The sequence below is a fragment of the Amblyomma americanum genome, chromosome 1 (genome assembly GCF_052857255.1).
Source record: "Amblyomma americanum isolate KBUSLIRL-KWMA chromosome 1, ASM5285725v1, whole genome shotgun sequence".
NCBI lineage: Eukaryota > Metazoa > Arthropoda > Arachnida > Ixodida > Ixodidae > Amblyomma > Amblyomma americanum.
The window spans coordinates 146,225,343-146,252,755 of NC_135497.1; the positions used below are offsets into that span (position 1 = coordinate 146,225,343).

The 27,413-nt window shown below is 49.7% G+C and overlaps 1 protein-coding gene across 2 annotated transcripts in view; it reads right to left on the bottom strand.

The window, feature by feature from the left end:
* The window catches only part of LOC144113830 (sodium-dependent noradrenaline transporter-like), a 106,540-nt gene that overhangs the window by 53,151 nt on the left and 25,976 nt on the right, over positions 1-27,413 (bottom strand). The window contains exon 1 of one of the 2 annotated variants that reach the window (XM_077647170.1): positions 4,458-4,560. The exons of the other annotated variant lie outside the window; for it this stretch is intronic. Coding sequence (XP_077503296.1) covers positions 4,458-4,515 — 58 coding nt within the window. The 5' untranslated portion in view covers positions 4,516-4,560. Of the gene's footprint in view, positions 1-4,457; positions 4,561-27,413 lie in introns of those variants that run through there. 2 annotated transcript variants of the gene reach the window in all.

Sequence of the window (27,413 nt, forward strand, 5' to 3'; positions counted from 1 at the left end):
AAGGCGCGCATGCTGATTCCGCACCCGCTGTCATGGCCGGCGCCCCGCATTCGGGGCCAGCCGGGCGAGATTGAGGTCGGCCCGGCTTGGGAAATCGGTACCTCGGGAAGACGGGGAGGCCGCGGGAGAAGAGGCCCGGCAGCGTAGCGGGAGACACGCCGAAACGTCGCCATCGCGCTGAGGCGAAAAACGGGCGTAGCGGGGGTCGGGACGCATTTGCTTCCTCGATTCGACTACTACGCTCAACTAGAGTGCACTGTAATCCGACGTTCGGTCGCCATGCCTCGCTCACGTGCCTGCGAAAGAGGCGAGCCAAAGGCACGGAACGCCTGGCGTTCAACCCGCGAGCTTCCTGCGTTAAGAGGTTTAGTGCGAACAGTACTTTTCCGAAACTGAATCGTATGCGAATAGGCTATAGCTTTGCTACCGAATCGAATGCGAATCGTGTAGTTAAAAACTGAATCGAATAGTGATACAACCGAAAAGAATACGAACCGAATTTTTTTGTGCTGATTCGCTACTTGAGCGAAAAAGCGTACAAAACGAATATTCGTGCACTCCTAAAAATAATATAAGAAATACTTTGGCAAGTTATTACGAAATATACATTCTCCGTGTACCTGCTAACTGCATTGCAAACAGCCTTAATGAGACATGAGTTCTTTCGGCAATTTCACGCGCATGTTTTTTTTTCGATTTTATACAGTTACCCTCTCCACACTGGTTCTTTAGATATATAAATAAACACATAAATAATCTACACAGCCGCCGCGGTGGCTGAGTGGTTATGGCACTCGGCTGCTAGCCCGAAAGACGCGAGTTCGATCCCGGCCGCGGCGGTCGAATTTCGATGGAGGCGAAATTCTAGAGGCCCGTGTACTGTGCGATGTCAGTGCACGTTAAAGAATCCCAGGTGGTCGAAATTTCCGGAGCCCTTCACTACGACGTCTCTCATAGCCTGAGTCGCCTTGGGACGTTAAACCCCCATAACCAAACCAAATAATCTATACCTGCACTGTAGGGTCCCACTTCGTGTGTGATGATGGGACAAATGGCCTTCCACCCTGCTTAACAGCGTCACAATGGCAGCCCAAAACACAGCGCAAAGGGCAGTATAGATCACGTGACCGGTTTCTATAATGTGTGCGCAAAGAGCCGCAGCTCACAGAGCGTCTGCGCAGCTTTTCAAAAAAGTTCTGGGATCAGCGGAGCACTAAAGACAAGCGTTAAAACAAACCTTCACCGTCGCCGTCACCGCAGCTAACGGAAGCCTCCGATGAACGTCAATTACGCGCGCCGCGATATAGCGTTGTTCGTCAATCGAAAACGTGGAGGAGGAGGAGGAAGCTGTCACGTAATATGCCACGTAAAGGCGGACAGTTAGCCTCAGGGATGCTTTCTAATTTAGCACAAAAGTGTCGAAAAGTACGAGCAGATTGGAGGGACATACGTGACAATATTTCACCAGAAAATTAGACAGGCAATGGAGTCGCTCAGCACACACTTCGCTCGCATCAGCATTTAAATTGGGCTTGTCTCCATGACTGCGCCCCAGTCTGAGAGTGCCTGTCTGAGCTGAAGGCCGCCCCCTGCTTTACAAGGTCAAGGCTACGGGGCCGCAGCCACCAATGTTTCAGGAAAGATCGGCTGTGTAACAAGGTGAAGAACGGGAGATCTTCGCGCTTATTTTTGAATATGCGCGGCAGGGTTATTGTGACATACTGAGGGCAAATTTATCTTCGAGCAATATATCCCTTACCCCATTTTTCTCACTCCGTTTAATAAAACGTGCTGCTTGCAGCCTTCGCGCAACGCGCAAGTATTGTTTGGCTCTTTGCATATGCTGTGTTCTTGCTGTATGATGAGGCTCCTGCTGGCGATTTTGTTATTCAACGTAAAAGAGTGACAGAGACGTGGGAAGTTTCGCTCAATGCACTCCTGAGTGTTCATGCCTTGCGTACCGTTACCAGTTCATCGCAAAACACAGCTACCATGCTGCTAAAGACGACATTGTAGCAGCAGCTGCGAGATGAAGGCGAGATGAAGGATGGAAGGAAAAACTGAAATCTCTCAAGCTTTTTTGTCTTGTTGCTTATACGCCGTAACTCTTCGCACTATTTCGGGCGACTCTTTCAGGACACCACGTATTTTTCGCGCGCAGTGGGCTCGGGGCGAAGCGCGAGTCAAGTGGATATGCAGAAAAAGAAGCCAGACGCCTCGCCATGCTGATCTCTGCCGCAGCTGTCAGTCAAGGTCACTACTGGCGCCACCTGGCGTTCTCACAGTTGACGCTAAACGCATCATTCCGTTCGGGCTGGTGCGTCTGTGCGACTCGCGTGCACAATAATTCCAAGTTCGCTAAGCCAGTCTGTGCGTAATGTACGGGCACGAAGCTCCTTTTCGGTAAAACTTGATGCCGAAGCTAGCACGTTCGACTATGTAAGAAGCAAGCGAAGGCACACAACTACGTCGGGCCATGCCTGTTGACGGCAATGTGGGCTAGTTTAAGCGAGATCGCTCTCAGGGAGACCGGCGGTAGCAGCCGGACCATTCCGCGGCGTCCCTCTATTACAAACACCATTGATGTCCCTCGTCGAGCACTCTAGCGCTTTCATCGTCCTTCTGGGCCCGTCTGTTCGCGCTGCGGTGATGAGCGGAATATGTAGGACTCCTCTCTTGCCGCTGCAGACGAAACTTTCAAGGCAAAAGGCGTCGTTTTTGAGAAGAGGGAAAATGGCGTCCGGCGATTACCCTCTGTGAAGAGAAATTCGGCATTTACTTTGGATTCAAATGTGGCTAAGCGCTTCGCGCTAAGCAACTCGTGGCACTGGGGTAGTTCCGCAGGCCTATTACCTCCGCCCCCGGTGAGCCGACGTCTGCTCCCGTGCGCAGTCGATGTCGCTCCGGTGCGGTCGGCACGGAGCCCCGCCGAGCATGTGGGCGTGCCAAGGTGCCGGGCGGCGGCCCAGCGCCCACACTGCGCCATCACTGTGGCGCCGAGGCGTAATGTATGGCACGACGTTGCGGTAATCAATGCTGCCGGTGAAAACCTATCTTTTCAGGAGAGGCGTGAACAGGGTGCCAGGTATGGTACCCTCTGTGTAAATTATCAGGCGCGCCCTGTTTCCGCCAGGCATGTTGCGAGCGCGAGTAGTAAAGGGTAGTTTAACCGGCAGGCACAAACCAATCGGAAGCATTCATCCGACAAGGAACCGAGGCATGCCAAATTCAAACCTTCAGCAACGACAACAAGACTTGTTATGCGCTAGGTTCCCCGCCTTCCCTTCTTCGTTCTTTTGTTTATTTGTTTGTTTATGTGGTCCTCAACTTACGGCTGCGGGCTAGAAGCTGACGGCAACTTTAAATTAACAGAGAGTAGTTACCTCATGTTGAAAAACAAAAATAACGAGATAAAACGACTTGAAACCTTTGAGATAGTTTGAGCCGTTAATATTATGATCACCATCTAGGACGGTAGAACAAGAAAATTATGAATGCTACCAGGTGAGCTTAACACTCAGCAACATTGTGTCGGCAAGCATGTTTCCTGATATGCGCAGTATAACATCTTACAGCGCGCAGACGAGGCTATGCGGCATGTTCAGTGTATGTTTGCCACATTTAAGCAACAGTAACATGGCGTTCAAAATTAATTGTGCGATAAATAAAATATAAATAAGGCATTTAAAGACTATATTCCTCCTTGTATGTTGGCGTCATTATAAAAAAAACCCTACCACATGACACAAATTATCAAAAGAGTACAAAAAAAAACGCAACGGATGCCCAATTAAGTTCCTGTTAGCAGCGCTGCAGCCATGCATGTGTGCACTTCACGAATTTAAAAAAGGACAATGTGTCGGACATTTCGGTCGGTCAAATAACCACGTCTGATTTTTGCACACGCTTTCGCGCGCGCGCACACACACACGCTCACACACGCACGCGCACACACACGCGCGCGCGCGCATAGTCATTTCTTTCTGAAGCTGTCCATGTGCACAGCTCGGAACAGCATTCTGACGATGAAGCTCCATATAAACACTAAATGTCCAGGAAATTATGCGGCTTCACAGCGATGCGACAGTGTATAGTAACCCGAGAGATGAGCACAAAAACCAAAGAAAGACACGACACGCATCGGCAGATCGGGACATTGATGTTTGCAAGGCGCCTTGCGCGACAGCCCGCTTTCGAGAGCGACGCCTAAAGCCACTGGGTTCACGGCACGCTTCCTCGAGGAGCCTCCACAGGGCAGGTCGAGACAGGCGCGCATGTGGCCTCTCGCCGGACCCCTGGTTCCCTGCGTGGACTCGAGAGGGAGGGCAGGGGCCACTTGCGGGACCCCACGGTGACGGGCCGGCCTCTCCTCCCGGAGAGCCCCATTAGCGCCTCTACGCTGGCTGCCGCCAACGCGGGCGTGTCGCAATGCCGCCGATTCGCCGCGTCGTCCTTACCCTGAAGCCCGGCACCAACGCAGCCGCTCTGGCTCGGAGCTCCTCGACGTGCGTGCATCCGCGTGAAACGCGTTCCACGGGGGCCGGCCCCCCGCGGATCAATAGCGACCCCTGGCCTCCTCCGGTAGTCATTATCTGTTGTGCGCTCCGCTTATGTGTGTGTACGCACAGAGCAGTGACTGATAAGATGAGAATGTGCACCCCCCCGAGTTGACTCTGCCACTTATAGTGGGCAGTTGGCCGGAGAGGCGCACAGCGCTGCTGGAAGCGAGGAACAGTCAGCTCTCGTATCTGGCATCGCGTGAGGACCGCTCTCCGTAGAAAGGGAAAATGCCGCGGTGCGTTCGAGGAGGCTTGATTAGCGGGGCCCTCACTGAGACGTTGGTCAACAAAGCCGCGCTCAACGATACACGAGTGGTTATGTTGCACTGCACCGTTTCTGTCCCGGCACACACGTCGGGTGACGCGGAATTGCTGTTCCTGCGACGAACGCCTTTCTGCGTGCAGTAAACAACGTCCGGATGAACAACGCGCTCCACGGAGATTCGTTCTTTTAGTAGTACGCTGTATTAGTGCGAGATGTCACCATGTGAGGCGTATAAAAATATTTAATGGCGCTCGCATGCGTGACACGACGGAAATGCGTGAGTGGTCGGCGTTAAGAACTACGCTTATTGACGACGAACTAATTTGTCTTATTTTTCGTTCTTGACATCTCCACCGTTCTCGTCATATTCTTTTAGCACGTATAGTCGGGCCTTCCTTGCACAACAATCAAGGTGGTGGCGCGGAAACCTGGTTAAACCACGTCACGTATTAGGGCCAAACCCGCGCGCTCTCCAGTCTGGTCAACGGCGCTTTTGCTCTTCATCCTCCGGCAACGGGCGGCGCGTATTCGTCATTTTGCTCTGTCAAGGCATCGCGGCGCTCATTTTCCGCGAACTCATTTCAGAATAAGCGCCCACCGCTCCTCCTCGCCATGCTGCCGACCCTCTGGAGCATCTGAAGATCGATGCTTTTGGCGGGCTTTCATAAAGGCCGGTATGAACCGCTCCGCGCCTTCCTATTCACATCGCGACCCTCTCGTTGGAAAAAAAAAAGAAGTCGATAGGCGGCTAGTGGACCTGTGTGCGAGTCGAACCACGCGCAGCCATGCGCAGCCTTGAATCGGCAGTGAAAATTCAGCGCAGATGGTTGAAGCGCGACCTCTCGACTCGCCAGACTAAACGGGAAAGACTGACTGACGTTTCGGCAAATGAGCGCCTCTCATGGAGATAAAAAAGGGGCCTATGTAAGAAACGGAGACGTCATCTCAGCTTGCGATACCAGATAAAAGTGATAAATTGTGAGGACATAGGCATGCAAGACATCACTTAAGAGTTTCAGACTAACAGTAAAAAAATATCAGCTCCATTCCGTTCGCCAGACTAGCCGCGACCGCGACAGACTAACTTCTCCGTTAAGTTTCGTGGGGTTCCATGGACAGAGCTCAGAAACAGCGTCCGCTCAGAACTCGGCAGGAACAGATCCGCTCTCGAGGGCAATCGTTGTGAACGTTAAGAAAGTATAAGGAGAAAAAAAAGCACCCACACAACAAGAAGGTGAGTGCTTTCCTAACGGCGCTTAATTACGCGCGCACAGGCATGCGCAACTCTGTACATGTGTGTTTATGTGCAAAATATCTTTTAAAGTTTGATGAAAAAGTTTAAATGAACCTGGTTCCTAGGTGCGGACTAAGCGCTTGTTTCATGCCGCTTGTGCGGGAACAGTCCACTCACAAAACCTCAGACCTGTCCTTGAGTGACGACTGTACTACGTGCCTGACATAAAATTCAGTTTCATGGCTACCATCGGCTGTGAGCAGGCGCTGATAGCGGCAGTTTTCAGAATAGGGACGAAGGTATCGCTGGCATTACTCATAAAACAAAACGGCTAAGGCTACGACGGGAGACGATAAAGTGAGACTCACTGAGGAGCGATCGTCTATGCGCCCTACTTCGTCCTGAGATTTGGACGATTTAACACAGTTGCAATTCTTAAAAGTGCGCAAACGACACGGACGAAGACACAAGGGGACGCACTCGGCGCCGACTGCCAGCTACGTCTATTGCCGAACTTTTACGTGTGCCCCTATATGCACATTGTTTGATCCGCGACAGATGGATAAAGAGGTGCAGTGCGCAAACAAGAAAGGAAGCTAGCGCGCACTTCTACCCATGACAGCTATAGCTGTCGATACAGTCGTGAGCAGTTCAGTTCTAAGCAAGGTTCCGCAGCTGGGCAAAGCAAGCAGTTCTGGCCTAAGGCACAGCAAAACACAAAAGTGTCTGCTCTGCTGTAACTTTCAGGCCCCATTGCTACGGCTCTTCTGGGTACTGAACTCCACTAACTTCCCGAGAACCCCTGTGCAGACTTCGGTAATGAGGCGGTTGCTGGCCCCACACCACAAGAACAATGCTGGAGGCTATCGCGTGTCCACCTTCGTCGAGATCAACCATGCACTATAGGTGCGGGATGGCTCCTGCTCGTGAAGCATCGATGCTAATTCAAGTTGAAGGTAATAAATGAGCCTTTAACAGTGTAAGCTATGACTCGTGATGAAAGTGACAGGTTTGTGATTTCATTGAGCGTTCCTATGATTCAACTGTTCTGGAATAGAGGAGATAAATAAAAACAAATCAAGGAGGTCAGCCAGTCAAGCCATCCGTGTGGCTACATACCCTCACATCGGGAGTAAAAAAATTGAAGCACCTGGTGTAGGCGGGCAGCCAATGGAAAATAAAAAAAATTCAGCTTCCCTGTTGATGATGCTTCATCTAGAATTTTACACAATTTTCAAAAATAGGCTTTCTTAAATTAGGACACTTTTTTCGGCATAGCATTGTCAGCGGTGTAGTAAATCAAAATACAGCTAAGACGTGCTAACTAGCAGGTTGGTTAACCAATATTGAATAGTTAAATTTTTAACTGTTGCTGTTAGACTCCTTAATTACTGAGTAGGTGTGTAGCCCACTGTAAGTAATATCCATATCAGTTTTTTTATAATTTCGAAAACGCAGTTACCCTCGGCGCTTTGGCCCTACAAATTCTGGCTACATCGAGCCAAAATAACTGCGCTTCCGAGAAGCTTGCAGGCACAGCAACCTATTCAGTGCATGTAACGCGTCGAAATAGCCAAAAAATTTTTTGGGCTAATTGGTGGCGGCACGCTCAGTTTTACATGACTCATATAATTATATTATGACATCAGTTTGTGTGTGTACCTGTGCGCGCGTGTGTGCATGCGTGCGTGTGTGTGTGTGTGTGTGTGTGTGTGTGGGCGGGGGGGGGGGGGTGCGTCCGAATGGCAGAACAGCTTGATGCGTCTGCCCTCCATTCATTACGTCTGGTTTTGGCAAAGCCATAGTTAGCAAGGCAACCTGCAGCCAAGACATGCCTCCACGGCACGTCTTCTGGCTATTCCGAAAGCTGAAGTTTCATATTGATGGCAACAGATTTCAGATCACCCTGGATGTAAAAGACAACGTGACATTGTGGCCTATGGCCAACCCACAAGAGAAACTTATAGCACGCTTTCAGGAGCGAAGGGAACTTCTGCTTGAATCTGTGAGCGCCCAAGGCGGGCACCCTGAAGGAGAGCCAGGCGTAAGACGTCGCACCTGCTGCTTTCACATGCACACGCCAGTAGACGCACTTCCCATCCCTGCGCTGAAAGACGCCTGCTCGGTTTCCAACCCGGCAGTCGTGAGTCCCATGTCTGGTTAGCCTGTCGTTCTCTCGCTTTCCTCACCTCCGCGGATTGGTGTGATACGCCCGGCGAACCAACTTCACAAACCCCGCACAGTTTCCCCCATATCCAGCTGTAGGAATATGATAAGAGCTGGTTGCTTTTGAACTCTCCAAAACACCGAGCACTCACTCCGGGTAACAAATACGCGAGCTCTTATGGTGTCTGAGCGGACTCTGCTCGCTGCGAGCCACGAGGAAGCAGTAGCCGATCACGGGTGCCACGGCTTCTTGCGAGAGGCGGTGCCTTTGCACACAGCTCATGTTTCGCCCTCTTCCTCACTTCCGTTACTACTATTGCATAGCGCACTATTCAGCCAGCGAGCACCTGAACATTTCTCTCGTTAGTTGCTGTTACCGTGCTTCTAGTTATTGTTACCGTGCTTCATGAAGCAATGCATTTTTTCAGCATATTTGGAGATGGAAATTATGCAGAGCTTGTCGTGCACGTTGAACGGGGCGCGTCAAACTGGTGCCCATTTTCTTGCACCTCAGCTCACGGGAGTAATATCGGCTGTTCGCACTCAGATACACGATACACAAAATAAAGGAGAAGGAGAGAGAGCAGGAAAAGTCTATGCTCTAATACGTAGAAATGCTGCTTGAAATTAACCGCTGCGGTTTCTGGCTGCCCGAAAAAAGCAAACAAAAAACTGAAAGCTGGAAAGGGAGGGGCTGCTACGCATGGAGCTGCCGAATGCCTTGTTTTCCCTAAGGTTGTTGACTGAAAGAAAAGCAGCAGGGCAAGAGGCCGTTTTATTGGCCATTTTCTCTTGTAGCGCGCCCTATCACTCTGGCAGACACCCAGAAAAGTGCAATCGAAGTCTAAATAAGGTTTCGTCTTAATTATGTCTCACCGAAATAAAGGCCCTTAACACGAACAAGCTAGGACACCTGCATCTGTCATATATTTAACTTTCCTATTCCACTGTCAGCTTTCCGTTAAATGCGGCTTCCTTGAGATTTTCCACAGAGGGCTTTCATTGCCATGAGAGGCTTTCCGGTCGGCAGACAGGCGGTCTAGTTGTTCACTTGAAATGGAATTCATATTGTAACCGCGCGAACAAACAGGGACTTAGGGAAGAAAAGACGGGACAAGGCGCGGATATGCAGTGCTTGGTTCTGAGCGCGACTTGCATTTCCTACTTTTTTGTTCATCTATTATTGTTTACTTGCTTAACATTTACTATTGTGCGTATATTTGTTTGTGTTAGAGTTTGCATGAAATTCTTCTTGTCTGTCTTTTCTTGGCAAGGTTGAGTCGTCGGAAAGTCGGAAACCTTGTTTCCAATAATCCCTTTTTCTCTTTCCACACTTAACCTTACCAACTTAAAGGCGCACTTCAGGAACCCGAAAATAAGCGCGGCTTTCTACGCTAATACTTTGTTTGTAGTGACGGCAGAGTGCGTTTTCCATGCGTGACACACGCGTCAGCGCTAACGTCGGTGCATTTAAAAATCTATGGCGTGTACGGATCTGCCTGCGCCAGTTCAACATTCGCCCGCTGTCTCAACGTCTCTTCTGTTTTGATACCGCGCGTGTTAGCGATGGCAAAGTTGAAGACGTGTAATGCGCTTTTCTTGTCCCTCTGGCACGGCACGTCGGCAGATCTTTTTTTTTTTTCAAACATTGCTTTTCTCAGTGCGCAACAAGGGGTGCAAGCTTCGCCCGGACTTGATTTCACTTTACCGTGAACCGAACGTGCGCCATAAGTCAATGCGTTAAAAAAAAAGCACATATGCAGATTATTTTTAAATAGAAACTACTTGGTATGGCTACATTATCTCATTTTCTAAGTTTCCGGAAAAGTCAGATGCAGCAGGCTTATAGAGTGAACTGCCCGGTGCTTGTGTGTAGATCTGTTTGGAATTCACTTCAACTCGCGCCTTTTGGAATCGTGTCAAGTGCGTGTCGCCATAATTTCACGGCAGCATTTCATGCTTAAGTGCTGAGTTGGCACGCTACACTGGGATGAGATCGTTTTCTAAAGCTCTACTCGGCAGTACCTGCTTAATCGTGCGGGATTTCTCCTACTAAATTGTCGACGAGGCAGCAACTGTTGAACTTCTCCCAGACTGAAGGCTGAATCTATTAGATGGCGGCAACAACCATCTAGCGGAAGTCCCTTTACGTGCTGTCATTCGCCTCTAGGGCTGCAAAGTTCAAAGATATTGATCAAAAACTTGTTGCACCACCGTACCACGCACGGCGCTGCTCGTTGCATCCGCAAGTTACAATTAAATATTTCTCCTTAGCGACATTCGCTTTGCCAAGCCCAGCGGATTCAGCATTTTATGTCAGATGTCTTCGGGACGCCATCCACTATTTACCAATGCAACGCACACCGCTGTCAAAATATTTCATCTAGCAGCATTACTCTATTCTTTAAAAATTAATTTAGTAACTCCCATAGTTTTCGACCCCCCTCAGGACGAAAGAGTGATTACGATACTTCAGCTGATAACCCATTACCTAATCGAACTTAAATATATATATATATATATATATATATATATATATATATATATATATATATATATATATATATATATATATATATATATATATATGGAATGTTTCTATTTTTTATATCTAGTACCAATCAATTAGTTTTTAAAGAAAATTACTTATAAAGCAGCAGAAAAAACAACCATGCCGCCGGTGGGATCCGAACCCACGACCTCCGAATATCGCGTCCGGTGCTCTTACCGACTGAGCTACGGCGACGGCTGTCCAATCTGCTGCTTTCGTGGGTATTCATGTTTTGCGTGTAAGCGAACCTTGAGAGTGTTCACCAGCGCCACCCTCGTCCATAGCGGCGGACGTAGCACGTCCTGTAATACTGCAAGTGTGACGTAGACGTCATCTAACGGCGAGGGCGGAAACTGCGCGAGAGCCCTCTTATGCTACCTATGGCATCAAGACTGCCAGAACCGAGACCCCCGTTAAGCTATAGCAGAGAAGGCAAATGAAGAGCACCGGACGCGATATTCGGAGGTCGTGGGTTCGGATCCCACCGGCGGCATGGTTGTTTTTTCTGCTGCTTTATAAGTAATTTTCTTTAAAAACTAATTGATTACTAGATATAAAAAAATAAAAAGATTCCCCTATGCACCTTCGTTTCGGTGACTGTTGGCTTCTTTAATATGTTTGTCAAACGAGCCCCTCACTTCATTTGCCTTCTCTGCTATATATATATATATATATATATATATATATATATATATATATATATATATATATATATATATGGTGTTTCACCTAAGACTTTACCCAATCTTTGAACATAATCGTGCCACCACCTCACAGAGGCAGCTTCTGTTTTATCTCTGAGAGTATTTTGCTAAAAGTGTACCTTGTTTTACAGCATACCTGTAAACCTGTAAAGGGTCTATCCAGATAGAAACAAGCGGCCGTATATTGACGCCGTCTACTTTGCACCCACTAATGAATATAATTAGTTCTCCAGACACGTGACTTATCTTAACTCCTTGCCTTGTTTCCATTGCGCGAGCGTGGCGGGCAGTTTTCAAAGCGATAACGTCAAGCCCCTTATAGAGCACGCGGCAAAGTGAGCGAAAAAAGCTTGGGGCCTTCTTAACCCCATTCCTGAAGAATACAATGTGATAGCATTTGGACTTTGGCCCGTCCTAAAATACTCCAAAGGAAACCCCCAATTTTGTAAGTAGCTATGCCCACCCTATAAAACGGATAAAGGTGATTTAGCGGGGATTTAGTGGCGATTACCGGGTGGATTAAGTTGTATTAGTGGGTCGGGTTAATATGATCCAATATGTTAATCCAATGGAAGATACTCAAACCTTCTAGTCATTAGAATTTTAAATTTGGCGGTGCTGATGACGTCACGACGCTCTCGACCAATTACAGAATTCCGTTACGGAGGAACCGGGTGTCTTTGCAAGACGAGAACCTAAATGCCATCGCACTAAAAGATTTTTCCCGACACGTTATACATCTAAATTCTGGCAGTGGGAATACACTCTCGCATTGCACTCGAAAAGCAAAAACTTATGGGCTTCCTTAACCGCGTTCTTAAGAAAGAAAATGCGATAGCATTCAGGTTGCCTGTTGTGGTGTCTACAATGTGTTTAATGTTTTTCGCAATTTTGCCGCTAAAACTACGGTAGGAACCGGCTCTCTTGACCTTATATGGCGTGCATGAGTCGTCACAGTCTAGAATATTCCAGTACATTTCATTATATCATACGGGATTATACTAATCCAACCCACTAATCCACCGTAATCCATTTTCTGGGATGGGCCTGCTTTCAAAATTTCGGGGGTCTTTTTTGGAGATGGGCCAACTTCCCATTTTTGGGGGTCCTGACATTTTAAACTTTGGCGGTGCACTATAATTGGTCCACTGCTGTTCATGCGGTCTTGATGACGTCGCGACCCATTTAATCGCAGTCATAGATCGCGGGGAGTACTCGTACCCCTACTGCAGCAGTGGTGCAGCAGTTAAGCGATGCGCCACTGCTGGCTGTTTCGAACACAGGCACTGGTGAGGCTCGCGATACCCGGGTTGCTCTTCCCGAGCTCCTGTAAGGCACATGCGCATCACCACGGTGGGCGGATGGCAACTGCATTGAGTTCGCTAACAGTGGGCAGGTTGTGCGACGTAACGAGGTCATGTGACCTCTCTCGACCAACCAGGTGATTTCATGGGGAATTTCAAATTTCTCTGTGCTCTCTGATTGGTCAGTTGGAGTCGGGTGAGCCTGATGACGTCATCAGAGAATTGGCCCAGCAGGGAATATCGTTACGGAAAAGTTGGCAGTTTTTCCTTAGATGACAGCCTAAAAGCTACCACTCAGCATGCGTACACATAAAATAAACACCACTTGCTTCAGTTGTTAAGCCGCTTGGCGCCTGTTCTACTCGCGGACAAGAACTGGGTCACTGACGAAGCGAATAAGCCGCACGTGTGCGTTTCGGCGGCCCTGGTAGCGCTCAGGGAGCGCCTCAAAGAAACTCGAATTTGGGTTGAAAGGGAGGGGATTGACCTAATAACAACGGCTTCCTCCTTTGTTGTTCGTTGTGTTATGGATGGGTTCCGTTCCCACAGCGGCAACGAGGGGAAACTAAACGACTACCGAGAATGGAGCCCCGCCTGCGCACATCCCTTTCTGCGAAACAAGTGCGCAGTGCGTACGAGCAAGCGCACAGCACACCGACGGACGGCTTGCCAGAAGCGGGTATCGGAAGAAAACGGTACCTTATCAGCCAGTCCTCGCGAATTGCGGAAACAAGCGTAGCGCCGCACAAGATGCGGCTGCTTTGGCGCCTCCTTTTGTCTCGGCGATTCGCACCTCCGCCCGCTTCCCTCCCGAGCGGGAAGGGGCGCTGGCTCGAACTGGCGCACCTGATCCCATTTCAGCCGATCGTGTTAAAACGAACCGGAATTCGGAGGAACGCCGTAAACAAAGCAAACTGGGGCTCTTCCGCTCCGACTCTGGCGCTGTGTGCAGCCCGTGCGATGGCCGCATGTATTATTTACGGGTTCGTAGTCTTGCGCGAGCGGAAACAAATGTCTAAAGACGTTCGTAGAAGCAAATCTAGAGGCAGTGACTCGCGTTCACTGGTGGAACAGCAAATGAATTGTGAACGCGGTCAGCGCAGCCAGCTAGCGCAACCCATTTCCCCCGTGCGCTGCGGCGAATGAATGTATAAGTTAGAAGATTCAGCGGCCAAAGGTATACGAATAAAGCCCAAATGGCACCAGGACTTACCCACCACGTCCACACCAAACGAGTCGCCTCCGTGGTACCCGAACTTGACCCCAATTCCGGACACGCCCTAAATGAGTCCTAACCCTTGCATAAAGCGTTCGTTTAGTGAAACTATACTACAATGGCTTTGAAAGTTGCTGCATACAGTGGGATTCCAGTTGGCTTCCGTGACGATTCCTCGACCAGTTAGGCCTTAGCCCTGTGAAGCGTGAAACCCTGTAAAGCTTGTTCAGCCCCCGCGTTTCGATTCACCGACGCGTGAAAATAGTTAGCGGTGCCCTGCATTAGCGTTTCGTGGTCGCCGGAGTGTGAACTGGTGAACGGCGTCCTGACCTTGATTTCGCATCTCGCTCTCAGCATCGATAAGCCATCGTAATCGGCGCTACAAGAGGGCCACTGCGTTCCTCGCCCTCGCGTCGTCACCGTGCTGAAGACCCTTACAAAAATGGTCTACATACAGTCTGTAGACTTCTTATAGACTCTATTGCTTGCCTATAGATATCTCCTTTTGTATATTCATAGTCTATAGACTGTCTATAGCCAAAACTTTGCTAAAAGTGTATGAACATAAATTTATAGATTGTATATAGGATTTGTATTGCCTGTAGACTGTTCTTTGGAGTTTGCCAATAGAGAGCCTATAGACTTTATAGACAGAAGTATATAGACAGTCTATAGACTCTGTGAAAAAAAATTTTGTAAGGGAAGGTCGTCAGCGGCGAACTGGGTGCACCGCTGCGGGCTTTACCGTTACGCTATAAGCTCTAGCTGTGGAATCTCCTTTACGGGCTCGCGAAATGTTATAGACGCCACGACAGAGGTGCTTACGTTTCCCGCGATAGCTGCGCCAGAGGCTTCTTCCTCGGGGGGTGAACGGCGGACACCTCAGAGGCGGACACTGGCGCAACGAAAGTTTCTTCAGCTGCTTCGCTAACTGTATCCTCGAAGGATTAGCGACGGCGGTGAATTCACGGTCGGCGTTCGGGAGAACGGAACTCTGCGGCTTTAGGCCGCGCTCTACTCAAAGGACGAACTGAAGTTGTCCTGAATCTATCAATATATCACCGCATTATAACGACAAAGACACCACTTTCAATCCAAACAGAGCTCTTTATAATCGAGAGAAGGCCAAAAAATCAAATACAGGTGTCACCAACCCCGGCCTCATTTCGCAAGTGAACTGTTCTGCGTCGACACAGTCTTTTCCGCGCCGATCCCGGAGGCTGACCCTAAGAAACAGTGGTCAAGGAGTCCCTTCCGGTGTAGACGTCACAAGTTTGAATTTAGTGGCGGGAAAACCTTTAAACGCAATTTTCTCACCGACAGATGAATCCTGCTGCCAGACAAACATCAACATACCCAGAAAGAGCCATAGAATCGTCAGTTTTTACTGAAGACAAAAATTGCTTGCTGTTGTCCAAGTAGTTTCCTAGTAAAACGTGCGCAGCCTCACAAGTGTTTCGGAGCATTGCTGCTAATTCTCCCCCCCCCCCCCCCCGCTTCACTATAGGAATCTATCGCGGACAGACTATAGCTACCCTCACCCTGTGCGGAGAAATAATTAACAAGACCGGTCGCCTCCATGATGAAGAAGCGCCTGATATTAAGCAAAGAATTCTGCGCCAATATTCAACTGGCTGTCATGCTGCAAGGAATTTCATAAAACTCAAAGCAGACATCCTAAATCATTCCGTTACTCTGGAAATCTCGCGCACACGTCAGGAGAGTGTGCACCTCTTTAAATGGATATGATGATTTTGTACTTCCCACTTCCCAGCTGAGCCGCCGATGCCTGCATGCACTGCCAGTATCCGCAGGAGAGTCTTTGCTGTGTAGGTCGAGGGGATCTCAACATGAAGTTCATACAAGAACTTTCGGGACGGATACAGCTTCAAGCTCGCGCTCATTGTGAGGGTTTGCACTGTAGACCGGACTTTGATACTGACTGCCTTAAACTCCGAAATATACGCGTATCATGAACCCGCCGCGGTGGCTCAGTGGTTAGGGCGCTCGGCTACTGATCCGGAGTTCCCAGGCTCGAACCCGACCGCGGCGGCGCGGCGGCCGCGTTTTTATGGAGGAAAAACGCTAAGACGCCCGTGTGCTCTGCGATGTCAGTGCACGTTAAAGATCCCCAGGTGGTCGAAATTATTCCGGAGCCCTCCACTACGGCACCTCTCTATTCTTCATTTCTTCTTTCATTCCCTCCTTTCAATCCCCTTCCCTTACGGCGCGGTTCAGGTGTCCAACGATATATGAGACAGATACTGCGCCATTTCCTTTCCCCAAAAGCCAATTATTATTATTATTACGCGTATCATGCAAGGAATCCAATAGAGAACGGATCAAAACGCGACACAAATTTACGAATTATCGCCTTGTTTCCAGAATTTATGGGAATCAAGAATCAATTACAACATGTTTATTTGGTACCGCCCTAGCATTCCGCTCAGCAGATACGAAGCTCCAGGCTGAAGGGAAACAGAGTAAAATTTTTGGATATGAAAAAGTTCTAAATGTTGCATTTTGCCCCCAATCCCTCGAGCAAAATAGACGCGCTTCCAAAATCAATATATTACAGCGCGTTCCTGTGAATGTCGATGAGATTGGCCCCATGGTCACAGGCACAATCTTTCTGAACGTAATAAAGGCAAACTTTACTGAAAAAAACTCTTCTGAGCCTATTGGCATAACAAACGCTGTACCTAGGCACAACCCGACGTTGTTTGCGTGGTTCCCTGACCCATAGACTATGACAGGCTTAGCGTGCAGCCTCGCTACGCGATTCTCTTCAATTTCTGGCCTTCCTCGCAGCCTTTCTCTGTTTTGGTGTCACGGCTGACATGCTTTCGCCACCCCCGTGTCGAATGCACATGCGCTTTGGTTCGATTCGCAGTACCTGAATACGAGCTTTGGGACGCGATTGTAAGTCGAGCCGAACAGAGCCTGTTCCATTGTCAGTGTGCTCTGCCACAAATAGCCATCCTTGCTCCCCGGCGCTTAGGTTTTAAAGAACGTCTACATTTTCTACCCTCCCTCACTTTCTTTACCGTTCTGTGGTGACCGTCTTTGGGGAGATCAAAACTTGCATGGTGACACGGTGCTGCTTGATGCTCTGCTGTGCTTTCCTCGTGTCTTCATCGCGCCGCAGTCAGTGTTCTCGTTTTGTACGCTCCGACCGTCATAGAGAGAGACAGAACCAGGGCAGAGCTTTGGAGCAAACTATCAATGGTTACTTAAGGCCCACAATGTCGCGTTTAGCCCCACTTGTAGCTTGCTGCCAAAACAATTCCCTCGTGAGAACGTGAGGTGCAGAACATTCTTAACGCTTTCTTGAGGTAATACCGATAATTATTTGAAATAAATAAATACCTACGAAAATCGAGGACGCGTGGTCGATTGAGCTGCACAGTTTTCAAAAATGTGGCGTCCAGAAATTCGAGCCTTTTCAACAGTTTTCTCGTCCACCAAGGCTGCCTTCGTATTTTTTCTCCCTCTGCTTTCAAGCCGCGAATCTTCTCAGTCTTAAGTTCACTTGCAGTGGACATATTACGGGCCATGCCAGAGCGGTGGTGTCTCCCGTCTTTTCTTCGTCCTTGTGTAAAACTTGCGCTCCCTTGCATTCCTAGCTGTCATTAATACCCACTTGATACGATTGCTCATGTAAAAGTCAGGGGCCGCAAAGTGACAAAACGTCAGATTTTGCCCCACTTTCCCCCAGTTAAAAAGTTAATGAATCTATTTTCGATAATTCCCTACAATTTTAACAAATATATAACATCCCTTAAATCCACCTTGACAAAAAAAAAAATCAAAATGACGCGTAAACTATTTGGTGCTACGACAATCTCTTCAGAAATTTAAATTTTAACGCTGCTCACGCTGCTAACATGTTCTCAACTCTCGACAAAGCCGAGGACGAATAGATTTTGTTTTTCGACCCTGACTTCGCCTTGATCTGCCTCCTGTTTATCCACTTCGGAGCAATCGTGTCGCTGATACTCGGCGCACGACGTGCGCGACTTCGCGTCATCGCTAATCGTTTCGAGTGCGCGCTGCTCTCCGCTCGAGTGCACTCGCCCAGAGAGCGCTAAGCGTTTCGCTGAAAGCGACGCATAGCTGAGCGCAGTCTCCTTAGCCTCCTGCTGAGTGCTGGGACCCGAGCCGGAATCTTAGCCGACAATTGAGGCTCTGGGAGGACTCCCCGCATAGAACTTACCCCTGTTGACAAAGGACTCCGAGGCTGTTTGCAGTTTTCAGCGGGAATTTCGAGTTGCATTCATTACATTTCTCTCTCTCTCTCTTTTTTCGCGCGGTCAGCCGCTCTTCCGCACCCCTTTCCTCCCGCGCCTTCGCGCAATCAGCGCAAACCATCACTCGCTGCCTTCTGGCTGCACCAAGTGCGAAGCGCTTGAATGCAACGCTGTCGGGAGTAAGAGCGGTGCCCTCCCTGCCTTGCCTGTGGGGCTCAAAACGCGCGTCAACACTCTCGGCGAGAAGCAAGCGAGGTGAGAGAACAGCGCCCTCAAAACAAAATTCGAGAGTGCGAACGCTGCGCGGTCATTTGATTTCCATTGGGAAATGCGCTGACTATGCGCGACACGCCGGCAGCCAGACGGCGGCTGTTAGCGTGCGTCATCATGAGGGGACGGGCCCGCGCATTTACCGATTTCCCCCAGGGCTCCCCCTCTATACGACCGCCTTTCAGCGGTAGTTTTGTTATGATGAGGCATAAAAACAGCAAGCAAACAAAATCGTGAGCCTCTTGCACAGCCTAAACCATATAAGCTCGCAGTAGGGTCGTAACTGTCGAAACCTGCCAAACGAAGAACGTTAACCGGAAGACGCTTCGGTAGGCTGCATCATGTTTCTTCTTTTTGTTTGGTTTCTTTTTTTTTCGCTAATGTCGTCATTGGGGGTTCGTTCCAGCGCTAGCGTGCAGAACGTAGTTTCAAAGTAGCCTGAACAGCTATATTATGCCAACAGGCTATGTCCAAATGGCGGAAATGATGGACCCAAGCAGGCTCTCGCCAGCCGCACGCGCACAGAATGACCCTGGAAATTGCGCCCCCTACTGACAACTGGCAAAAAGAACAGAAGCGGACGGGGGTGACGGAGCCCAGTGGTCTTCGGTGCAAGACCCGTGTGCTCGACACGGTGCGCAGCGGTTTAATACGAAGCTCGTCTACCGCACCCAGAGGTAGTCTACACAGCAACCTGCAAGGAAAAGACACGTCGAGGAAGTTTGTATAAGAAGTGCGAATACTGAAAGCAGCGAGAGTGCAAAATATAGTCCAGCCTCACTGGCTCCACGCAGACAAGATCAAGCAACTCAGTACAGCCGCTACGTTCGAGGACAGAACACAATACGGCACCCTTCAGAGACATATCCGAAACACCACCAGTCTCAACATTGCACCCAAAGCTTGCGCCAGAGGAAGAGGCTTGCGCTCTGCAAACTCAAGTTTCGGCTCTGCGCCTTTGTCTCAAAAGCTCGCAAAATTCGCGCGCTCGAATAAGTTCAAATCTAAGCAAGGGGCGCTTCAAAGGAGAGGAGGACCCTGACGCGTGGCGCGTTGAACGCGGCTAACGAGTCAGCGCGACGCGGTCGCACCGTTATCGGACAGGTGAAAGGCGATAGAGTGTCTCCCTTGCCGCACGCCGAGGGAGCAGCTCGCTGCGGCTGGCGCCCCGGCGGCGCGAACCCTGCTTTCCGCCAGATGTGGCCCAATGCCGCCAGCTGTTCGAGTGGACGCACCGAGAGCGGCCGCTGATCGATCCCAGAAAAGAACGATTGCCTGCCTCCGTTTCACGCATCGGCTGCCAATTCCCTGCCACTGCGGCCTCTTTGAACTCCCGGCGTGGGGAAAATGTTTCTCTGCAGCACGCGGCACCTCGCCGCGGCATCGGAGGTGTGAGGCAAAATGTAGACGCCGCACCATAAAACTGTCCAGCCAGACAGACCACAGCAGGGACCCGCGTCACTGCGTGCTTCTTTGTTTGTCCATCAGTCACTCCGCAGCGGGGCGACAGCTGCAGGCGTACACCGCGCAAGCGCCCTTTTTGGGGCAGCCAGGTCACGTAATCTTCACCTTCGCCTTCTCGAGACTTTCGGCCAGCGCCGAACGGGTAGCAAATTTTCCCTGCGTCGCCTGAAGGATTGCAAAGAAGACTGATGCGCGCTGCCTATTCGTTATTAAAGTTAGAGGAGTAAGCTTTTGCTCACTCTTCTGGCATGAACACTATAGGTCAAGTTAGAGATATTTCTCGGGGGCAGCGGCAATGTAACAAAGTCAAATGTCACGATACAAAGCGCGCAGAGCTTTGTCTCTTGGCGATATTCCGCGTCCGAGAAAGAAGCGTAAAAAGAGGCTTGGAATGTAGCTTGGATACCAAGAGCTTATAACGACATCTGCAATACTAAACTTGACCTGACGGAGCCATTGATGTCAATAGAGATGGTATTTTCTTTCCTTTATCAGAAGCCACGTGAAGCTCGTGTATTTATCAAAACGTACTGCATGATGTCAGGGGCTACACCTTTCCGTGAAATCGTTCGTTAAAAAGAAGCTTGTGTTTCATTGTAGAAAGTTAAGCGAACGCTCCGACAGTAAACCGTAGAAGAAGCTGAAAGACAAGTACAGTGCGCATCACCAGAATGCGGCTGTGTGAAAGTATTTTTGGGACAAACTGAGGAAACAAAAACCATTGGCAACCCACATACAGCACAAAATTTTGGGACACGACAATAAAGGGCGAATTTGTAAGCAGTCCTATATGTGACGCCAGGGAAATATCTAACTTATGCAGTGTTAGCTTCCCGCTCTGTTTCACTGAAACGTGGCCGCCTTATGGAAGCTGGAGATGTGGATGGCTAATATCGTGGGCGGAGTGCACAAGGCTGCTCGCGCGCATTAATAGGAATTTTTAGAATAGGATGACCCTATCGGTTAGGTGCATTGGGGAAGAGTGGGCGCCAGTGCGCATGCGCGGGAAAGTTACCGGAGGGGTGTTATTGTACTTCGCCTGAGCACTGACTTGCTCAATAAAGTTTTTCTGTTTGTCTGTCTGTCTGACGCCTCGCTATCCCCTATGTCATCCTGTTCAGAAAGTCATCGTGAGTGCGCTAAACTTTTTCGTCACCTAAAAGTCTCTATTGTCTCTATCGTTTCCTGGCGCCTTTGTTGCCTTGGATTTTTTTAAATTTTCATTTCAATTTTCTGTTACCTCAGAGTACCAAACGTGATGATTAGCTAGAGCGTGGGTACCACCATTTCCCAAATGAGAACAGCATTTCTTCTTCTATCAAACTGACGCCTTTTTTAGGCTCGGCAAAGCTGCATCATTTTTTAAGACAAAGTGTGCAAAATATTCAGACCTTTGGCCTCGCCGAAGTGTTAACCAGCTGCTGAAATACCCCAGGGTTTCTAAGTGCGGGGTTTGCAACTAATTCACTTGGCATAGCGCCAAGGTATACTGACACCTTTTTGGGTAATGGGGATTGCGCTTATTTGAAAGAGGACGCTATGATGTATCTTACGGTGGGCCTAACTGCTACTATTCGGTGTTACTGTAGATGAGTAGTTCGGCTCCGGCTACAAATTCACTGTAGTGTCGTAGTGAAACAATGAGCTCAAGGATAAACTTGCTTTTTTAAAGACAGCGATTTTAGCCGTACTTAAGCTCGTTTTCTCTACTTTGGGTTAAAATGTAGGATAAAAGTTACCATACGAGGCATCCGAGGACAGCATTGGGTTCACATACAGCGCCGTTCGCATTCGCCTACCAGACACGTACGTAGTCTACCCTGCCATCGGCATGTCAGGTAAAAAAAAAACAGCTATTCTTCGACATGGGATGCGTAGACTGTAAAATTCAGACGCTGTATATTACGCAGGGAAGTATTAGATGCATGTCCGATAAACATGCAAACGGTATTCCTGGGAAAGAGAAATTCTGAATACGGCAGCCACGAGTTCGATAAGCGTTCCGACCGCAAGATACCGAAGTTCGTTAGACTCTGCCTCGGAAACAAGCGTCCTTACAGCGACTGCGGCCCTACAAAATGGTACGAGTTCTGTTGGGTTTCTGTAGACCGCTGCTAACAGAAACCTCTGATCTTGGGCATTATGTCTCGTCCGGGAAAGTGTTTCGTGGCTTGGAGGATAGTATTGCCTGCCTTACGTCCAGGCACAGCATTAATCCGCGAAACGCAGTTTAATTTTTAAGCTGCATTATTATTTTATGCCGTTAATTTTCACCACCACATTCAGTAACAAGTTGTGGCCGTCCGGCCTCTATAGCGCGGCTACGTGGGAGTCCCTGCGCCCCTTTGCAGAAACCTAACTTCGATTATGAATTTTTCAAACTGCTAAGTTAGTCCCTGTTTAGAAATTCATGGTTTCTCGTCGCGGTCGTAGCGTGTCCTATGGAACCTGCGTATGGAACTCACTGGCTGATACAGGTGCTAGAAATGTGATTCCGCTACATCACTGTGGATCACATTTCGCCTTTCTTTCAGCTTCAGAATTGGTTTGTTTCTCAATCGCAAAATCAGCCTCGTGCAAAGGAACTCAACTGTCACTCAACTCAGGTGCTGTTTAGAGGTAAATTTGAATCCTCTGAATTGCTTGCAGCACCTCGAGAATGAAACGCTAACCAATGGCTTGTTCGCGATTTCTACCCCAGTTCCTTCGCACGGAAATATTGGCGCCAACTCTGGGTGCAACCGCTGCAGAAATGCGTTCCCACCGACTGCGACTGCTGCTTGGCTACCACTTTCTACCCTTCCTCCTATGCTGCAGGAGCTACCGAGGGGCACGCAAGCTCTGGTTCGCCGCCTCGAAACGAGTACTGCACTACCCACGGCTTTACGGCGCCAGTTTTTCAACAGTGACCCCGACGAAGGGATGCACGTGCCGTTGCTGCCGAATCCCAACGACGCTGTCCACGTCGTCTGGGAGCGCCAAGAATATTCGCAGCTACGCACAAGGAACCTCACAGAACAATTCCTATTGCTATCCACCCGGCCGCGCACAGCGACTGTGTTCTTCCAGCAACACACGACCGCACGACGTTCGCTCTGCTTTCTACAAAGCTTGCGAAATTTGTTGAAGAAGGTCCGAGCAACATGCTAATGGCGGCGATGGAATAAGCATCCGCCTCGGCAGCCGCGACAGCGGCGGGTCCACACGCATGCACAAATGCCTCTAGCAAAGTGCACGTGAAAGGCGTTTAACACAGAAAATATTTCATAATAATAATAATAATAATAATAATAATAATAATAATAATAATAATAATAATGATGATGATGATGATGATGATGATGATGATAATAATAATAATTCACTGTCTTCTTCACTTCAGCCTGCCTGGACAATAAAGTATTCTATGCTGCTCTTCAAGCGTGCTCCGACAGAAAGCTGCAGACGTGACGTGTTTTCTCGCCTTTCCTCGGCTCAGGCCGGTTCTTCTTTTTGCATGAGCTCCCATGCAAGCCATCACCTGGTTCTTCATCTGCAACTCCTTCCAAGCTCCCACCTGGGTCCTGAATAGACTATCCACGTGACAGCTTTCAAAAACATTGGTGCTCCTCACTTTTACCCGCTGCAGTGAGCATGAGTAACCAATCCATCTAGTACGCCTACACGGTCATCAGTGAGGTGTACGATATACGTGACTATATGTGCATTGCACGCTTTTAAAAACATTGGTGCTTCTCACTTTTACCTGCTGCCGCGAACATGAGTAACCAATCCATCTAGTACGCCTCCTGCGGTCATCAATGAGGTGTGCGCTCTACGTGTCCATTTATGCAGTGGCCGCTTTGAAAAACATCAGGGCTTTTCACATTTACCTACCGCCGCAAGCATGATAACCTATCCATCTAGTGCGCTTACGCGGTCGTGGATGAGGTGGACGCTATTCGTGTTCATTTATACAGTGCACGCTGTTAAAACATGGGTGCTAGATCTTTACTTTTATCCGGGTAGGCTTAGAGCGCGCACAAAATTGGGTCAGCGAGAATTCAGGCATGAAAGTCAAAGAATACGTTCGTGCATTGAAGGGCACTAGAGAACGCATTGCCAGTTGCATACAAAGAGAACACGCCGTCACATCGAGGCGGTTACTTGCTGTGTGGTGTACAATGAGCAGCAGACGCGCTATGCATGCCTGCTTGCAAGTAGCAAACTTTTCTTCGGCACTCCAAAGCGGTCCTCGGCAATGAGTCTTCGCTAGCCCAGGGTGGTTGCCAACCTAAGAACACAGAGCGGGCGCCCGAGCATAGCGCCGAGTCAGGCCGCCGGAGGCACTTGTTCTCAAAGAGGCTCCGTCGCCCCCGTCGAAGAATGGGGCGAAGGGGCTCGGCGCCGCCGTCGGGCCGTTCTATCTGGTCCGACCATGCGACACCGGGTCCCCAAGTATCTCGGCCGCGGCAGAAACGAGCCGCGAACACGTGCTTGCGTGTGTATCGATTAAAGGACGTCGCGCGAAATTAGGCCGAGAGGGATCGAGAGGAGGACGGAGGTGCCGACTTTTCCGCGCCCACGTTCTTTCGGGCGAATGCCTCAAACTCGGCCCATTCTAAATGGTTGCTCATTATTTTCGCCGAGACGGGTCCCTGCCTGGAGGGGGGCCCCCATTGTCTTCCTACCCCTGTGGAGACCGAAGGAGTAGGGGGTAGGGAAGCGCTCGGGGCGAGGAGGGGCGGGAAGAGTAGGTGTCCCCTGCGGTGTCCCGGCCTTATATCGGCCGCCGCGGCTGCCGCGTTGGCCAAGAATGCATCATTTGGGAGCGACTGGCCGCATTCTGGGGCCCCGAGCACCTGCGGCCGTAATATACGACAGCGGCGATGGAGCCCCACCAGTTCGCTCCCTCCCCCTTCGCGTCCCCTCTCTCCCTTTTCTTTCCCCGGCCCCACGCCACTTTTGCCAGGAGAGGCCATTCAATTTGATGCCCCGCGTCTTGCGCGCAGCCTCCGCAGAAAGCCGGCCGCTGCCATTGCTTCCGTTGTTCATTCGACCCCGCCGTGTATCTCAAGAAAGGGCGCCGTTTGTTGCCATGAAAGAGCGCCCAAAGTAATTAGCCGACAGATTGGAGTCGGGTTTGGGGGCCTTTCCTGCGACACTAAGGGTGCTGGGCACCCGGCGCGGCGACAGTTTCGAAACTCGGTTCTCGACCCTGGCGCGTAACATGTCTGCGCAACGGCCCGCGTGCCGCGTTCGCCGCCCATTGACGGCTTGAGTTTCAACGTGCCCGCTCAGAGGGGAGATCGCCTTTCATCGCTTTTCATCGTGGGCGAGATAACGCACCGTACAAGCACAGTAATGCCTCGGAGGATCACTGCACTCTACGTAAAGACTGAAGGAAAAAGAGATCCCATAAAGGGGGCCCCATAGAACAGACACGCTGACTAGTGTCGTAATGCTGCCCTGAGAACCTCTAATGATTTCACTTACCTATCAGTGCTTACACCAACGTTATAAAGAGCGTTGAGTTATGGCCAGGACTTGAGCATGCTCTTGATAAATGGCAATTCTGCGTTTGTGCTCTGCTCAAGCCCATGAGTGCGCCCTCGATTGGGTACATCGAGGCTTGCAGAGTGCTTCCTTGGAGCAAGCCCTTGACAAAAGCAAGGCACCAGAATGAGGGTAGGGGGATGGGGGGGGGGGGCATTCACCCCCCGGAGGCGGAGGTGTCCGGAGGCAGTTGAACTAACTGCATGCTGCAGCCAAGATGGGCACTGACGCTACTGTTCAGCGTAGCATGTAGTAGTGTCATACGAGTATGTGTTATTACACAAATAAGCAGCTCAGGGATTGCGTTAAAATATGCCACGGGATCGCCCTATACGTGCAGTGAGATCTGATAGTGCGAACGCTTGTAAATTTCGTCCCTATGTAAGTGTGCCAGCCCCGTCAGCGAATCACACCCGAGATCTCAGCGTAATACAAAAGGCAATTTACACTTTGAAAGTTTCTTCGGAACGTAAAGAACTACATATAAACGTGACGTGGATTCAACTCTGTGTGAGCGTTACTGCTCATGCGTGCACGCATAGTGGCTGAATCGACAGCTACCAAGGTGCTCCGCGACGAGGCGAAGGAACTTGAAGAATCTGGCGCTACATTCGCAAAGCTTTACGTGCGTTAGGTCGGTTCCTGGTTAACCAGTGCCTTATTTATCTCTTCCTTGATTACTGCGATTAGCCACAGCACGGACGCCGGCCAGTGACGACTCCAGCGAATGAATTCGATCTCTGCTCTGTCAGACAGTGCAACGTTCGCCTCCAATCTCTCGCGAGTCCTACGCGTTTGACAACCATCTACCACATCATGTTACCGACGCTTTTAAAAGGTTTCGGTTCAAGGTTTTCCAGCACTCGTACAATCAGGCGTGCTCCTGCACTACTGCAGTCTTTCGCTCCGTGTTTCCGGCTGTGAGCGTCTTCCTGGGCTATTTGTGATCGGTGTCTGCCTGTTCCTGGCGCCTATTCATTAGGCTTGGCGTTCACCACCAGTTTTGTTTCAGTGCTCAGGCTGTCTCCCGTCGTGAGTGGGTCTCAAACACCATCTAGCAGCAATTACGCCAGTTGTTGCACTGGTGCAGCGCAGCCGCTCTGTTGCCCTCTTTTAAACCAGGCTTTCCAGAAGCATCCTTCTGCGTTCAACAAGCGTCGACTCAGCGACACGTCGTGTGCTTTGTCGTGGCTCCGCAGTAAGAAAGGGCCCAACCAACAATCCGTCTAGCCACTCTAAATCCAATACAACCTTGCTCATTTGCTCTACAGCTTTTCCTCCACTCCCTCAAGATGCACCTGCTATGGATTCCACAACTGTTCTGTGCACGGTCTCTAAATCCGACAACTTCGTCAGGATTGTCCAGTATACAAGGTTTTCGTTGAAACCTGCTCCAGCCGCTTTAGGCATGTACACCCCCTGTCAAAAGTATACGGCCCAAGGGGTTTGCTTGTGAGGCCTGCTGTATGCCCTGTTATGCACCCTCAGCGACCATAATCTCTGGAAAGAGAAATGGCTTCGCGTCCTCAATCCTCCCAAGATTTGAACTGCTAGATATGCTGGGGAGCCCCGCTAAACAGCTTAGAAGTATGGGCTGCATGCCTTTGATGGGGGCTGCGCATCTCGTCCAGTCGGAAACTTGAAGCGGTGATGGAGCTTCTGCAGTGTTTCGCTTTGAATAAGCCTGCCACCACAGTCTCGGTTTAGGTATCGTCTCTAGAATAAATTGAGAAGCTGAAGCTTTTAGTAAATGCCCCTTTCAGGAGACACCACATAATAGGCCTAAGCGCATTTGGAAGCTGGCACGTGGTCTCAAGCAGTAAAGAACTTGAAAAAATTCTCCAGGAGTTCACTTACGTTACACACGAAGTTTTGGACGCTCATTACATGGTCAG